General features: G+C 33.1%; 1 protein-coding gene across 13 annotated transcripts in view; it reads left to right on the top strand.

Moving 5' to 3' along the window:
- The window catches only part of LOC117230295 (dual 3',5'-cyclic-AMP and -GMP phosphodiesterase 11-like), a 141,352-nt gene that overhangs the window by 113,796 nt on the left and 9,534 nt on the right, over positions 1-18,022 (top strand). For 8 of the 13 annotated variants that reach the window (XR_004492744.1, XR_004492745.1, XM_033487576.1 and 5 more), the window contains 3 exons: positions 9,971-10,214; positions 14,160-14,532; positions 16,434-16,829. Coding sequence is in view for 11 of the 13 variants with exons in the window: in XM_033487576.1 (XP_033343467.1) it covers positions 9,971-10,214; positions 14,160-14,532; positions 16,434-16,829 (1,013 nt within the window). In the remaining 2 variants the exon portion in view is untranslated. Of the gene's footprint in view, positions 1-9,970; positions 10,215-13,640; positions 13,657-14,159; positions 14,533-16,433; positions 16,830-18,022 lie in introns of all 13 variants that reach the window. The other 5 variants (XM_033487580.1, XM_033487581.1, XM_033487582.1 and 2 more) reach the window with 2 other exon arrangements.

Genomic DNA, 18,022 nt, shown 5'->3' with positions numbered 1-18,022 from the left:
ATATAGCGCTAATTTAAACTGGCGCGAAATCAAGTTAGTTCCCTTTTTCTACAAATGTTTGCGGTTTAATGTATCTTAGGGAGAAATGAAGTCGATTCGTTCGGTACGGGCCTCTGTATCTTCGCAAGTTATTGCGTGAAATGTTTTCATCAGCTTCGCCGGCTAGTCTCGCGAAATGAAGAGTTACGATCTGGTAGCGTTAAGGAAATGGTGTACCTTCTTCGTTCACGCACAATCAAGGACTACGATTTTCCATGTGTAGCACTGCGCCGTTTCATTGACATTTTTAGTACTGCAATGTACACTTATGCGAATATCACATTTCTACGTCTCTTTAAAAGTAACAGAATTAATATTTATAAAAGGTGGTTCGTTCGTGTGTTTCGCAAATACGCGGCGTGCGGATACAATGACACTACGATCAGGAAAGAAAAATAGCTCTACGAGAAATGAAAAATGGAAAACATAAAATAAAAGTTATTCATAGAGAAGAAATTGCCTTAAATATGGTTGATGCTTTTTGTTTTGCTTCGCTCTATTTCATGCCCGGCCATAGATAAATTGTACTTTTAACGAATTACAAACATCGAACATATCGCTGTTTTGCTTTGATAGTGGCACAACTTAAAGTATTTCAAATTTTTTTTTATCGAATAGAAGGTATATATTATGTTTTTACTTTTATCATGCAAAGCGGTATGTATATGTATAATTCCATCAGTTATACGTCAGTAGGCGAAATTACTTACTTGTGCTGCTATCAATATGGCCTTAGTTTTACAACTACACGTGTTCATCTTCAGTCGTTTTCTAACGCTACAACTGAAGCGTTGTGTTCTTTTCGCGAGTAGTGGCGTATCTTGCGTTAAGTCAGCCTTATAATGTTGCTGAACCGACAGACGTTTCTTCGTAAAGTTTAAAACGCCCCTCCTCCGAAGTTTCCAGTTGTGCCAATATCGAAGCAAAGCGACGGTATCATAAGCGTTTATAGGAATTGTTGTCAATTCTAGAATCAAAGTTATATATTAAGCGGTATAGAAAATGTTCTCATCCGTTTCTAATCTGGAACAAAGTTTATCATGCCTGAATGTGTCCCATTTTGTGCTTCGCATTATCCAACGTAATAAACATAAACGTAAGTAGAGAGTACATTAATCTACAGCAAGATGCTTTAAGCCGAGACGTAATTAAGTAATTAAGACGTAATATTTCGAATCAATTTTACTCGAAAATAGAATATCATAGAAGAAAATCATATTCTACATTTTGGTTTTATTTTTCACGTAAAACCATGTATAACTTTCACTTAAATATTTGTAATTCGATGTTCGGTATTTCGATACTTATAAGAATGTGTATTATATGAATATTATATGCAAAGGTGTATGAATGATATTAAAAGCCATTCACGACCGAATTTAATGATATTCTTAACGTTTGTTAAGCTATTTGCAAATTGAATATGTATAGGAAAGTTACTGACTATGTATAGATATATAGCATAACAAAGAGTGTGGCTATATTCTACAATATCAGTTTTGAAGATTTACCTAGAAAAATTTTATTTTTATGTGCTAAATAGTTGCGTTTTATTTTATTATATTAAAATATATAATATAGAATAATATCTTCAAGTATATAAATATATAATAGGATTGTATAGTAAGAGTCATATAAACGTACATATATCATGGGGGCATAAAAGTATCGTAAAGTATTTTACTGCTGTTGACGAACATGCAATATCGATTGCTATTATCATATGCCAGACGTGAATACTAACTCCTATACGAAATGGTTATTTCTCGATGTTTCCAATGGACGTCAGTGAAGTCCGCGAAAGTAACAAGGGAAGATCGCTAATATACAAATTTAAAAAGTTATGAAACTTTGGAGATAGAGTAGAAGATATATAGGTATATATTATGCATTTTCTCTTGTTTTTTTGCTGCGCAAATTCACTCTAAGGGTGAAATTGACACCTGAAAATCCGGCTATTTTCTGCCTTTGCGTTATAACTCTTGATAAATTCTTTATCAGCTCCTAATCCAATACCTGCTAATCCGTGATTTAAAAAATCAGAAGAAGTAGCTTTTACCTGAAAACCTGTTTTCTATCTTTTACAGTTCGCGAGTTATATCGCAAAAGCGGGAATTGGACGGATTCTCAGGGGTCAATTTTACTCCCTTAGGGTAAATTTGGATAGTAAAAAAAAAAAAGAGGAAGGAAAAATGCATAATACATACCTATATATTCTTTACATATACTCTAAGTTTCATAACTTTCGGAATTTGCGAGTCGGGAATCTGCTGTTGGAAGTAGCGTTTCTTACTGTAAGCAGCTTCTCGTATTCGGTTAAACTAGAAGTTAATAACTCGTAAAATCGTATTAGCCACTTACCCGATTTTAACTATATTCTTTATTCGCGTTGTTCGATAGAACAAAGTAACACGGTTTATTTGCAATCTTTTTCGATATCTTAAAAAGCCATGAGATTAGTTTCATGGCGCCATAAATCACCTTGTCAACTATGATATCGTATCTTTTCTTTCTTTCGTTTTCTTTGCGACGCAACGTTCATGGCTGCCGGGACGATGGTAATTTCATGTTCCTTGTTTGACGCAAATTTCAAGATTGATAGACACATAAAAGCGTACTATAATTTTCTATTATTCTGAGTCAACATAAGCCGAATATTATATTTCCGTTATACCTATTTCCAGATATTTTTTACCGAACATTTTTTTCATCAAATTGCCATTTTTTTATATTTTTATTCTTATATTCTTGTGTAGAACACGTAATATTATTTACGTTAACGAACGATCTTTCTTCGCTCGTATCAAATTGATTAAGATTTCCAAATTTTCCTAACTATAAAATCATGCGACTCATTGTAGGACGGTATCGAATATATATCGTATACTCCGATTTTGTTTTATGGCACATATCACGTCATAAAAATTTATTGTACCTACGTATAATACTTGAGCATGAAGAGACACGAATCGTTGCGTTCGCAACGTCGTATTTCTGGTTCTTTGCAGTTTATTTTGTGTGCTTTATATGGATGGCACGGTTAACCGTAGTAAAACAGAGCAGGATGTGATTCTACATGTAGAACATAAAAAAAAAAGATTTGGTACAATATTTTATCATCCGAGGCTTTATTTTCGAGATAATCGACTTTGAAGATTTGACAAGTATACTTAAATTTAGCTAATTTCGGATTAAACAAAAGTAAATATAATCGACAAGGGTTTATTCCGGAAAACAAAGAGTTATATACTCAGATATTTTTGGGGCTGTTTTATCGTCAACTTGAGGTATGTACATACAGCCAACTGTTTCGAGATTACGCAGTTCTTGCCATCTCCTTGTTAGTAAATATCTATTTCCTTTATATCTGTTCTAAATTCTGAAACTGCGTTCTCGCCGACTATGCATTTATCAATATGCCAATCACAAATATTTAAATGAAGCAAATAAAATATTTGAATCGTAAATTGAATCCGTTGTCAATACTTTTGTATTCACGATTCATGCATAACTAAAAAGATTCTGCACATATACATATTTTTGAGTTATTGCCAAAACATGTAACTTGTGTTATTATTAGTTACGTAATATCTCAATATTTAAGTTTCAAATAGTTGAAAAGTGTTTGATATTCGTAATATAGAGTTTATCGTGCAATTTCTAATAAGCTGCCGTATTTGTACTCAACATATACTTAAAATTAAAAGTGAAAATTTGAAATAATAATTTTAAGTTACGAAGTGGATAGTTAGGAAACTTCGCTGTATTTCAGATGTTCGTAGTAGAACATTAGATTGTACTCGAAAATGTGTAATTTCAAATATCGTTTTATTTACGTCACTTTCCTATTTAGAATATAATCAAAATAGTATAAATTTGAAAAAAAAAGAAAATTTTGGGAGGTTATTGCAACTGACATCACATAGAATTGTATGCAAACCTCTAGTATATCATAATTTGTGCCTTTTTTTGTAACGGTTGTGTTGATAGCGCAGAACGTTTCAAAAGTTGAGTCAGTTGATCGTGAAATGAATATAAATTTAATCGCGACGCCATGCCGTCTCGGAATTTCCGGCATTGCTGCTGCACTACCATCTTGCAATTTATATTCCAACTTCGTTGCTCTTTCGACAATTTAACGAGGTCGTCGTATAACAAAAACTTCTGTGTGCAAATTAATATCAACGAAAGGTAGCCTAGAAGCTCTGTAACGCTTTATTTTGGTTAATTAGTACTTTATGCATTTGATCTTACTTATATAGGCCTACATACATACCATAGAAAATTTGTATGTGCATGTTGTGCGTGTCGTATAAAACATTTTAATATTTTGTTAGCATAACAGTAATATAACGAGACGCGACTGCCAGTCGTACATTGCCAAAATTTGAATCTAAACTGAAAATATATTTAGAAGTTGCAAAGTATTTACTGCAATCTTATATCCAGTAAAACAGTAATATACAGTATTAATAGTCACCATAGTCAGCGTATAGAGAGTGTTAAAGATGGTCACACTAGATACCGAGACTTATCATTATCGTGGATGATTGCTTGTTTAAATACTTTCATCATTTCTGTAAAATATATCTTACTTATAATATAAAAATATTTTCGAGATCGTTAAAAATTTTACTAATATAACCATGATAATTAGGTGTGGTTTCGATGACAGTGGAATTTCAAAATGTATCGTATTCACAAAACATATCCACAAGTATTCGAATACTTTCAGCAGCCGTTGTAACTAATATAATATAACGTGAATACATGACATATGTAATGACAGTATTTCTGAAGAAAAATTATTTCTTTGGGCATTTATAGAAATTCTATCAAATTCTGATTTGATTTCCAATATCTTCCAATTTTTTTGAGAATTATTAGACCAACGTAGGTTTGTCATTTGATCGTTGAAGCAGATGCGAAGTACCTCGATAGATAGAAGAAGCTCTCATTTATGTCATTTCCAGCTTCGCCGTCGTTTTGAAGTTTGATCGGAAGTGGAAGACATAATCAACCGATATTTTCGTTGCGTTTTAAGTAAATTTCTGATATAATTACCAATGGTTTACTTATATCATACTTTTATTATGGTTTTCATCTATGAGAGCTATTTGTAACCACTGGATTAAAATGGAAAATCTCATGCAAACTGCTCAAGCAACGTTTCAATTATTCTTGTAAAAAATTGTGTTCAAAAAATAAATGCTCAGAAGGACAGAGATATTTCGGAATAATGGTCCATTTCTTGATTTTGTCGTAGCCTTTGAAACTTTATGCAACTCCGTCATGTCTCCATACGTTGTATTGGAAACATTTTAAGGATCACGAGTAAGAAGTCGTGAAAACAAGAAAGCACGTTGACACGTTTTTATTTTATTGCAACATAAAAGAGTTTTACTTTATTTGGTAAATGTTTTTTTTTATATTGGTGTATGAAAATATAGTGGAACAGAAGCGTATGGAAATTAAGTTTCAAAGACGCATGAAAACAACACAGGAAGCATATTCAAAAAGTATTCGTACGTTTTTTTTTTTTTTTTTTTTTTTTTTTTTTAGAAAGAATAACTTTTTACAAATTAGATAAAACCACTTGAGTTTCTTCGAAAAGTTGGAAGAATTAATTTACGATGATAACTTGTAAAAGATGGATGATGTGTAAAAAAAAGTTTTAAGGAAATTGCAATCGGTCGGAAAAGCAACGAAAATAATAAAGGTCATTTTTTACGACTTTCTTATCTGAGTCTATGGAATGTAAATGAAAATTTAAAAAGTACGTTTTATCGTTTTATGTTGGTCATATGTATCTACATATAGAAAATTTTATCGAAATCGGTTAACGTTGCTATGAGCTATAAACGGCTAAAAATGGTGAAAGCCGCAGCTTTTCACGACTTTCGATCTACTAAATCTACACCTTTCGATGCCTTTCGCTTGTTTCTACATCAATCGATTTCGATGTTTTCAGCGTGTAATAGGAGAAATATATTTACAGAACGTGTTATTTAAATTTTTTATTACAGGTTTAGATTTTAAAAATCTGTAAAAAGTGACCTTTTTCTTCGCAATTCCGACCGATTGCAATTTTTAACAATTTTTTTTACTCGTTGTCTAGCAAACTAATTTTTCTAATTTGTAAAAAAAGATCCTCAAGTCGTTTGATCTAATTTTAGAAAAGTTATTGCGTTTTAGAGTGTACGAATATTTTTTACATTCACTGTACATAATCTTGTTTTACGACAAAATGCGTATCCATGTTTATGGAAGTTTGCAACTTGCAAACTTTTATTCGTAAAAAGAATGGCATGAAAATCCTATTAAATTCTAGAAGTTTTGTCGAATTTGGTCAGAAATTTTATCGACTTTCATTTATGATTTAAGTAACGTAAAATCAGATTGTTACGTCGCGTAACACTCTACCTAGCCGAGGCCACACACCGCAGGCAATATGGCAACCAGATGTCTTCGGATACTCGCAGCGTATCCTCCATAGTTTCAAGGACCTTCCATAAATCTCATAGATTTCCTAGAAAAGGTCCTTCAAACGAAACAAACATCTGGTTCGGAGGAATTTCTAGAGACTATTGTCTACCACGGCTTAACAAGGGAAAGTCAGTTTTTGTCACGTCCGCTGCAACTTTCCTCCCACTAACCACTTTCTCTCGAGGGCGGTTAAGGCCCTTCGTTTAACCAATTAACAACGAAGCCTATTTCCCTCACTCTCTTAACTAACATCGGCACCAACAAATCCGATGGTCCCGTGCGCTAGACACACCCATCCTTAGCTTTCCTCCGAGACAGCATCGTCTCCCAAGACAGTACTGATTTTACATCCTTTGAACGATCAACATCCTTCCACTGGGTATACACACCCGCAAATCAGTCACTCATTCATCTCGTACATACGCACCAGCATAATTGCCTTCGTTGTAAGTTGTTGGAATAAACGGTGAAATATAACTTACTCTACTGTGTCATATTCATTTAACCACCTCTGTTATCTTAACCGAAACAGGGGAACGACTACTTCGCAGCGTCGATTCACCGAATCGTAGCGAGAATTTACGCCTCTCGCTGACGCGTTTTCCTCGCGACCGCGTCTCTCCGCGAACGGTCGTAACACAGATGACGAAAGAAAATGCTTGTTTGTTATAAGGTATACAATACAGGTGCAAGGTTGTACTAATTGATACCTCATTAATTGCTTGAAATTAAAATATGTTATATCTATTTCGAAATATTTTTCAGGAGAAAGATTACGAATTATGTGATTTTCGCAGTTATTATAAAATCTATTCCAAGTATCTCTTATTTCTAAGGTATAACAATGAACATATCTTACGGTAAATTAAGGTTGAAGTTCCTTCTTCATTGCGTTTTGTACTTACGTTCTAAACAGTATTTAATTGCGTCGGAATCAACACGATATGACGTTACGTGGTAGAAATGCAAAGAACTGAGTGACGTGATATATTACCCGAGAGAAGAATTCTCGTGTATTTTTTATTTACGAATTGGTTTCTAAGGAGGTTGTTCATTTATGATTGGTTGACTCTGTTCCAATAAAAAGTGTAATTCGCGTGTAAGCTAAATAAGTTTTATTGTTCTTTAAAGATGACTGTAGGGTAAGTCTTCAGAACCTCAATGGGAAGTTTTAGAAAGTGACCACGCTGTTGTCTATAACGATGCACGATGAGTTGCATAACCTGTTACAAGTGAATATCTCCTAAATAGAATAAGTTATCGACATCCTGTTTATTAGAACACCTATAATTACAAAGGATACAATATTAACAGTGCGTGAGATTTGTTCAAACATTGTTCTAGAGACCAGTTTCTCACATCAAAATCACATAGAACATGAAGAGAAGGAGACATTTGCTTCTATGTAACTTTGAAATAACTTTGACAGGTGAGATTTGCGGCGTAATCTGCATATGGATATTAACTTCGATTTAACGATCTATTTAAAAATGTGTGGAAGTTCAAGACTACCTATGAGTCCTTTAAACCCCGTATCGTGACATTTTGACACCGCGAAACTAATTAGTTGGCGAGTAATGATAGCAAATTACTACGTATTATTGAATCAATTCCACAATTAAGAAGTAAATTTCATCTGTCAAGATTTCTTGAATAAATCATTGTACTCAGCAGGTCGTGCGTGGAATTTTATTTAAAACGACTAACATGTGAGTCTGATAATTCGAAATTTATTGGGTATGAAAGAAATTCACAAACGTATACTGCGAACAATATATCCTTTGTAAATATGTGTAAATATACCAACATACCTCAACGTTTCGTTTCTCATAAAATATATTCATTTGTGCTATGATAGTTTGAGTGGTGCACGCTGTTGCAAATCGTCCCAAGGATTTGTGGACGCTAATTGCCAGCATTAAAAAGATTTCAATCTGGTACTTACTAACTTACCTTTCTCCTTCCCTCTTTCTCTCTCTATCTCTATCTCTCTCTCTCTCTTTCTCTTCCTTCTCTTTCTCATTCTATGAGTGCATACGTTCATGTTCGCGGATGTTTATATTTTGGCAGAATTTTTTATCATATGCATTTGCACGTAGCAACACAGGCATTTATCATGCATAATCTTAAACATAATTTATCACGTACTTTTGTAAAATATTCATAAATTTATATTTATTCATATTAAAATTTCTTTATCTCTCTGTTGTATCAATTAATACCTACACATGTAGAGCAACACGTTAAAGCAGAAAGGTCTATGTAACTTTAATTAATGAGTTATTGCAGTATAATGCGAAATTATAAATAATGTATTTGCCGAGAGAAAATTCTTGTAGCGCAAACTTCCAAATCGCGAGGCTTCGAGATAATCTTTTTATACATATAAAAATGTTTTATCTTTTATTTACTCTTTGTTTATACTACAATGTAATTGATAATTTACTATGAGCAGTGATTGTTTCACCTAAATTGTTTTCCAGATAGAATTTACACCAGAACGTTATATTATTATTTATATTATTATTTCTCACAATCCATTTTTTACACATTTAAATTTGATTTAGCACGTATTTTTTTAATCTCTTTATATACTCTAAACTTTTTTTGGTACCTTTTTCTTGTATTTGCTCTTCGACTTTGGTTTAAGTTTTTTGGGACAATTCAATTACCCGCCGCTTTTTTCTTTTTATTCTGTTTCTTTTTCCCCTCTACATTTATGGAAAACCTATTTGTCGCGGAATAAAGTGGCAATATCAAGTTCCGAAAGTCCTTTCAATACATCAAATTACGGCGAATTTTCCTCAATTTCATCTTTAATAGATACATTAGTTTTGGTCTTCCATTTCGTATTTAAATTAGGACATATTATTTTGTCGTCTTGTATTCTTGAATTGATGAAATTATTATTTTCCTTATGAAGGATAATTTACTTGATATATTTACATATAATGATCCTTACAAGCGTATGAAATAAACATTGTACTACAACGAATACAAATAAAATAAAAATTTGATCGAAGATTTTTATTTAAAACCAATTTAGTATTTATTTTACATTGGATTTTTACATCGGCAATCTTCTATTCTACTTTTTCATATGCACTGTATTTTTCAACGTTTTCTTCGATAAGCGATCTACCGTATGAAAACAGAATTGCATCGTTGAATGTATGCAAACAAAATCTGAGAATAGCAATTTCGATACGCCATAGGAAAGCTTATATTTTAATTTCGTTTCTTTTTATTTCATTCATTTTGTTCACGCGAACGCATTCAACCTGCATTATTTGCCAAGAGGATGTGTCTTTCATTGATTTTTTGCAATGTTTCCCAACGAAGAAATCGCCGATGAAATAATCTGCTTTCGAAATTTAGTTTGCTTTTTAGTTTAAGAATCGAAACGCAAAAAAGAATACGTAACGATGATAGTTGGTTTGTCAAGTAGGCCTGCACTTGCGGAGCATCGAAGAACCGAGGATGACGGCGGAGACGGCAGCTCCTTGTGTGCAGGGGATGCAAGGGGTGCAAACTGCTATGGCTGGTCAGGGTACGTTGCAACAGGTGCAAGATGGAAAGTCCGCCGGTGGTTACTATTCTTCGACTTCCGCCGTCTACGACCCGGAATACGCCCGCATGGAGGCTTGGCTCGACGAACATCCCGACTTCGTCAACGACTACTTTCTCAGGTTGTTATCAAAATGATCATATAGTTTGAGATACGTTATTACGATATTGAGTTCGGGTTGATAATCATTGCGTCTATGAAAGTTCTTTATCAAAAGATAAAGGTGACTTATTATTATTAATGTGTTTGCTAGTACAGCAGGTACATGGTACACCATAACGTCCACCGAAGGATACGTTTTATTCCTTGTACTTTTGTACAATATACTTTTGTAAACAGTAGCAGTGCATTCCTTTTTGTTAATCAAACGCACCAATTGCATTGTTTATTTATTCCGCAGTATAAGTAGAATTAAATCTAAATTAATTTTGTAACACCAGGTATATCGAGTTGTAACATAAATGAGAACTTCTTGTAGGCAACAGTGTAAGTGGCAGACATCGAATTTTATAGGAGAGTGAAGTATCTTCTTTGACTTCAAATCATTTTTGAAATTTAATTTGTTCTGATCGTTGTACGGTCTTAAATGTACGACAATCCAAATTCGTCATAAAGTTTTCTATTCTTTACTAATATAGTAGAAATTCGTCAGAAAAAGAAATGCATTTGTAGAAAAGTCTGTATGTGTCATTTATTAGTTGCAGAGAAAACCAAATGTGTCATTCATTTAAATTTGCTGGCATGGTAAGTACCGATCTTCTTTGTACCTAGACAACATGTATAAAAACAAAAAATATATTTTTTCAAGATTTATTACAAAATTTTTATTACAAAAGCATATTTTATAATATTCCGAGTAAGAATTATGAAATTGATAGTATTTAGTATTCGGACATGTTCATCGCTTAATGGCATAGAGGCGATGTTGCACGTATCTGTGGCATCACCATTTTTAACACTATTAGAAATTTTTACTTTTTTAAAACTCAACATTATTATTACAAGTAGAAATTGCTCTTAAATTCTGTACTACAGTGTTCCCATTGATATGTAGGACGTTATACGATAAAAAAAACATGTTTTAATTTTTGCGTTTACAGCGTTGCCTACAAGAAACCTTCAAGTAAGTTCGGTCAAATAAAGAAAAATCTTGAGTTTAACGGAACTTACTTATGTACCCAATATAACGCTGGTAGCGAATGTACTTAAGAATTGTACTTGATTGTCTTCTTGCTAGTGTAGTCAATTCGTTTGTAGAATCTCGTTGGTATTTAATTAGACTTTGCATTTGAATAAAATAACTGGAAAAAGAACGGGTAATAAAATTAAGTATGAAAACAAATGCAAACAAAGGTTGATACGGTATTAAATACATAAATATAATAACAATAAAAATATTCAACCCCCGAATTAATAGCGAAGGAAATAATTTTATTGAATATCGGGCTAATAGCAAAATTAACGAACAACATGTTTGCTCGAATCGAAGGTAAAGCTTATCATGAAGGAAGTCGCAGCGTTAGAAAATCGTGATAAAATGACGGTTACGTAGTTGCATTTTATAATTACCGGGGTGATAAATAATAATGGTAGATTTTGTTAAATAGTAGTAATAAGCAATGGTATCAAGTTGTTTCCGATATTTGCATATCTAATTCGTCTCGGTAATTACTGAATAGCATTTCAGTTTGGAATACTGCATGGCCAAACAACCAACGATATATCATTTTTCTTTCTATCACTTTTTTAACAATCTTCACAGCTAATACATATACTTTTTATATATCCCGTGTTCTATGAATTTTTCATTAGATGCAAATATATTTTCTCGCAATAAATCTACATATTTTGCTGCTATACATTTTCCTTCGATACTTGGTAACTGTCCAACTTATTTATTACTCAAGTAGCTCCATGCGATATTATCAATTCATCATCGTGTCTTACACTGGCAGCTATGTATTCCAAGTAACTTTCGTTTTACCTTTTAGTTTGATATTAATCTAAATTTGGATTCGTTAGCATTGATCATAGATTTATAGAAAGTGACAGTAGTTTGTTATAATATACTCTTTAGCGAAATTTATGCGCTCGCGATCATTTGCTTTCAAGCCGTATTTTTCTAGTTGCTTAAATAAGTGTAATACGTAAAATTTGTCGCTTTATCCGAATTCGAGAAGAAATGTTGCGGCATCTTATGTCAAAAACCGAAGGTGGCCGTCAGATTCCGATAGAAAAGCAAAGTAACAATAACTCGATTACAGTTATCAGAATTACCTGCTTTAATCTTTTGAGAATTTACTATATTCATTATATTTTATATTTTTTCATTACAAATCTTCGTGATCACTTGTTGAGTAAAATATACGATATTTATGATTAATCATAAAATATGAATCAGGAATCATAAAATATATGATATTATCTTAAAGCCTTAAAACACTAAATGCGTAACCCTACATAATTTTTTATAACATTTTTTTTGTAACATTAGTTCCATCTACATATTAGATACAATAAACGATACTTTGTGTTTATGAATTTTGTCTTTTTTGTCTAATTTTAGTGTAATATTTCTATGGAATTATTGCTCTTAATACATATAAATAATATATAATTATATTCCTATAAAAATGTAGAATGGAATCAAGGATGCAATTTATTTTCGGATACGTACTTAATTGTATTAATTAAATTGTCATTTTATCTGAACCTCCTGTGAAGCTAAATTGCGTATTATAAATTGCGTTTTCCGTTACCCGTATAACGTATGGACTAAATACTCGAGGCATAATTACCGTCCTATTTTTTTATTTTAAGAACAGCCTTATTATTCCTAAATACTCTTTTTATCAACCAATTAAGAATAATTCGTGTAATTATATTCCAAATATGTTACTTTTAATGGAGCGGTACAAATTACAAGCATCTATTATTCATTTGTTGCTTCTTAATGTTCATTGGCTGCTTTCGTAGAGATATAATTTTCACTAATCTTCTCCAAATATCTGATTCTTGTTGTACTCATTTAAAGAGCTATTAAGAGTACGAGCGACAATAATTTACGCGTATCTAAAGCAATGTGGCTAAAAATGAAACCATAAGGTATAAGTTTCGTCGTAAACTAATGCGTTAATTTGCAAAAAAAAGGGAGGATAAATGTTGTCAACAACTGACGATACGATGTTTTCAAGTAGTATGAGTCTTGCAGGCCGTACGGTCAGTTACCCATGTGTATAAATTTACATTTACAAGTAGCAGTTACCGGCAAAAAACATCTTATCTAGTTTTCAGTGTTAAGAAATAGTTTACCATTTGGAATTGGAAAGGATTACATGATAAACAGAATTTATAAAGTGAAATCGATAAAGGGAAAAAATAATATAATAATTGGCTTATACAATATTTCTACAATATTTCGTTATTCTGTCGCGGGTCGATTAATACGATAAACGCGAATTTTTTTAGACTAACTAAATCGCACGATATTTTAATAATAAAATAAACAAGTGAAGGATTTAAAATTGTAACGAGAATTGTTGAACAGGAAAGTGACGAGACAGGCGCAAAATCTAAGAGTAACTGTCACACGATATTATAATGATAAAATAAACAAGGCATTTTAAGAGTGCAAACATTGTAAGTGCCAAAATTGAAAAATTTGACTCTTTATTGGAAAGTGTTCTATATATCAGTGAGAATACTCTACTACAGAATTCAAGTGTAATTTCCATCTCTAAATAGTTATTAATAATGCTAGAAAATGGTGTCACAACGTTGCCTGTATAGAGCAAGCTATATATAAGCGTCGATAAACTTTAATCAATTGTTCCTTGTCTTTTCTAAATAATCTAATAAATGGAACTAAATAATGGAATATTGAGTTTTCTCTACAACTAATAGATAGCACACACAGGTTATACAGATACACTTGTCTTTTTCACGAATTTGGTCTACATTAACGTATAAGGTTTCTTCTGCTCCTGAAAAACTCGTTTCTTGGCACTTACAGTGTATTTTCTGTAAGCACTGTTCATTTAAGATTGTAACCTGGATCGTTCGACAGGAAAGTGACGAGACAGACGGTAGATATGTGGCTGGTCTCACACGCAACGCCAACATCATCGTCGAGCAGCTGCATGGAGCTATCCAGTCCCACCCATGCAGGTGGCACGTCATCTTCCGGCCGGGGTGGTTCTGGCGGATCAGGTGCCACAACGCCTGTTCGAAAAATCTCAGCTCACGAGTTCGAACGCGGTGGTTTACTAAAGCCGATCGTGAACACGATCGACGGGACGCCCACCTTTCTGAGTGTTTCGCCCGGGGATTCGGGTCAACCAGGAGGTCAGCAGGTTAGCTCGGGAAACGCGGGCAGACCTCAGAGACGGTCCAGACACGAATTGAGGCATCTCGATGAGAAGGATCTCATTTTTGAATTGGTACGTGCTCCAATTGCTTTCGTTGATTTTCTCTTCTTACTCGTCTTCGTTTAATGATCTGAAACACCTTTTCCTCGCGGAACACCGACAACCTTTCAGCTTCTAAACAGTTCTAATTTTATATATGTATAACGTAACGTTTTATAATTATACAATTTTTAGCTTTTCGAATTGAAAGATTCTGTTCCCTTAATCATTAATTGCTGTCGTACGGAAAATTATTGAAACGTTATTAAACTTCAGATATATGTATCTCATACGCACGCAGTATAACTCTTTATTTCAACCAATTAAAGCAACGTACAGTGCAAGTAAAATTAGACCAAATGATTCTTTGATAATATTCTTCTGTATTATAAGTCAAAATCCCGATAGGATTTAACTTTTTCTTTTTTCACAGTATCGCCGAAGATACGTGTTAACGGTAAATTGGAGTATAAAAATGTTGTATGTAGAATAATCCACAGAAGTGAGCGAAGCTATTATGATCTTGAAACAGTAGAAGATAAAAAGTGAAATGGTTTCGAACGGTGCATTACGCGATGAATATGTTTTAACAAAGGTGCAGACCTTTTTAAGGAATTAGAGATCGGCGATATATTTGCGAAATGAAAGTATATTGTTTGTTACATCGATCATCGATCGTGTGTTTTGTTCTTTGTACAAATATATCAGTGCATCTGGAAATAATTAAAAGACTGGACAAGGTATCAAAATAGTAATATGCTAAAATTTGGCAATTAAAGATTTGCACTTTTGTATTAAACATTTTTATAGGAAAGAGGGACATGAAAAAATGTACCAAACGTAGTATAGAATTTAAAAGTAGGTCCTTTAAAACTAGATTTTTTGTCTTTTACAAAAGATCTTCGCTTTTAGGTACATGTGCACTATATGATACATCATTCAAAATCATTGCTTAATGAAATTTTCGTCTACCTTTTGCCGCTTTAAAGCTGTGCTTTTGACCCATTTGCAAGGACTACATTTTTCTTTGTGACTTGATATTACAAGTTTGCTTATTGATTGTTTATATTATTGATGATGTGAAGAAGCTTAGTGAAGTTACATATGTTTTTTAGAATAAATGCGATATATGCTTAAATATTCTTAAATAAACTTTATTTTGTGTATCCGGTTGAATTGTCTGATTTCTAGTAAACACTGAAATGTCTGCTTTTTAATAACAGTAAATTAATGATTATAAAAAATAATAAGATAACAAATTTAATTATTTGCTAAAAGACTTGCCAGGAGCGTATATTTATTAATTAAATGTACGATTTGTCGATGCATCAAATATCAGTCGCAGAGCATTTACAAGCAATTGTCAAAGCAATTTATAAAATTTACACACGCACAAACGTTAATTTTTCATGTTGGTTTCTAAAATCAATTTTATCAAATATTCTACCCTATCTACGCAACGATAGCGGTAAAGAGTAAACTCATCGCAGACCTTTTCGTCTGTAATTCTCACTCCTGTTGCCTGAGTTTCGTACTGTTAGAAATAATCAACTGGTTGGATACTTTTAAACGAACGGTATAGTGCACAGACGTAATTACACGGCACTTCAACGATGTTTTTCTTTATCTTCGACTCATCGACAGCTTCTTCTAAAACTTGCAATTTACTTACTGAGCAACGTTAGAAAGTTTGGTAATTGAGTTTTCCAGTAGTAGGAATTAATTGACGCCTTTGATACAAGACTACCAAGGCGTAACTAATAGAAGGGACAGAATTCTATTTGCTTTGAAAAACTTGTACACAACAGTACGTTAGGTACACCAGTACGTTGGATACAACAGTATCGTTGGAGAGAAAATGGTGTTTCGGCGTGATATTCCTCGATGCTTGGCTTCCATCGAACAATATTCAATGACAACGAATTTGCTCGTAGGTGAAGGATATCTGTAACGAGTTGGACGTGAGATCGCTGTGTCACAAGATCTTGCAGAATGTCAGCACCTTGCTACATGCCGATCGTGGTTCTCTGTTCCTTGTTCAAGGCGAAAGAGGCGGCGGTTGCATGCCTTCTTCGCAAAATTACGATTCCTCGTCGAACCATTCGACTGATAATGCAAATTCAGGGAAAACGGGAAACGGAAGCTCCGAGCAACGTGGAACAGGATACTCGAGAAGCAGATGCCTAGTGTCCAAGTTGTTTGATGTATGTTCGAGATCGACGCTGCTCGAAATGGAGAAAAAGGACGAGATCAAAATTCCGTGGGGCACGGGAATTGTCGGTTACGTCGCCGAAAGCGGAGAACCTGTTAACATACCAGACGCTTACAAGGCAAGGGGATTTACTATTTACTTTGCAAAAACCAGTACAAGATTGTATGACAATATTAGATAGGTATTAGATAACGTAATATATTAGACTGACTATATATGTGTTTTCGAAAGTATTTCACAATCGGAGAAACGAAAAAATTTACTGTTTACAGAAATAAAAGACAATGATAAGGGATTACAAGATTCCATTTGAAAATTTAGTCACAGCCTTCCTGTGCCTTATACGAAAATACTACAAGCGTCGTCTAGAACATTTTTCTGGATCTCTCTCATATTTTTAACTGTATACAGTTAACAATAACATGATCCGTAGTTTTATTTATATAATATTTTGATTTATACACTATAATTTTATTTATCTGTTAAGTACGTATAAAAGAAACAAAGAGAGGACGTATTTTATTAAATATCAATGTTTTGGAAGAAATATATTATCAGAGAATAATTTAAGTGAAATTGTGTTTCTAATTGTTATTTAAGGATGGATTACCTAATCTTTGCTTTTTTAGGTACAATGTAGGAAAACTGAGCAAACGCCAATAAATTTTGCGCAGATTAAAGTTGCATTGGTAGCCGACTAAATTGTGCGTTACGTCTGACGTATTCCCAATATTTTCATCAGTTGTGGCGTAATACGGTTTTATTGTATAACGAAGTGTTCGTAATATTTTGGCAAATCCAAAAATCTGTGTTTGTAAATCCAAATGCAAACATACGATAAACGCTCGGGTTCTACTGTAGTGTCAAAATTTTTAGTCCGCCACGTAATGTTTGTCCAGTTTTTAATTTCTCACTCTTCTTTTTTGTATTTTCGATAGACGATGCGAAACGTATTAATAACTACGGCAAACATATTTGCGATTAGTAACATTCTTACTTTCTAAGATAAGGAGAACAGAGGCATTAATTGCCACAGTTTTGAATATTCTAGAACCGTGCAACAGTTTTATTCGACATTTTCATTTCTAACACCTTGAAATATATCGGTTTCAAATCCTATTTAGATTATTTAATCGCTAAACCAATTACCGAATATCCATATCTGAATAAATTGTAAACTCGAGGATAGAAAAAAATCAATTTAGATTATTTAGTGTAATAAATCTATGCTCCGTAATATAATCGTGACGCAGTAATTTGAATGAAAAAAAACGAAAATTATACGGAACACGTTAATACATTGAATATTTT

Source organism: Bombus vosnesenskii, unplaced genomic scaffold, assembly GCF_011952255.1.
Source record: "Bombus vosnesenskii isolate JDL3184/JDL3185 unplaced genomic scaffold, Bvos_JDL3184-5_v1.1 scf7180000013266, whole genome shotgun sequence".
NCBI classification, from domain to species: domain Eukaryota; kingdom Metazoa; phylum Arthropoda; class Insecta; order Hymenoptera; family Apidae; genus Bombus; species Bombus vosnesenskii.
The sequence above is the reverse complement of the archived record's forward strand: the minus strand, read 5'-3'. Positions and strand labels throughout refer to the sequence as shown.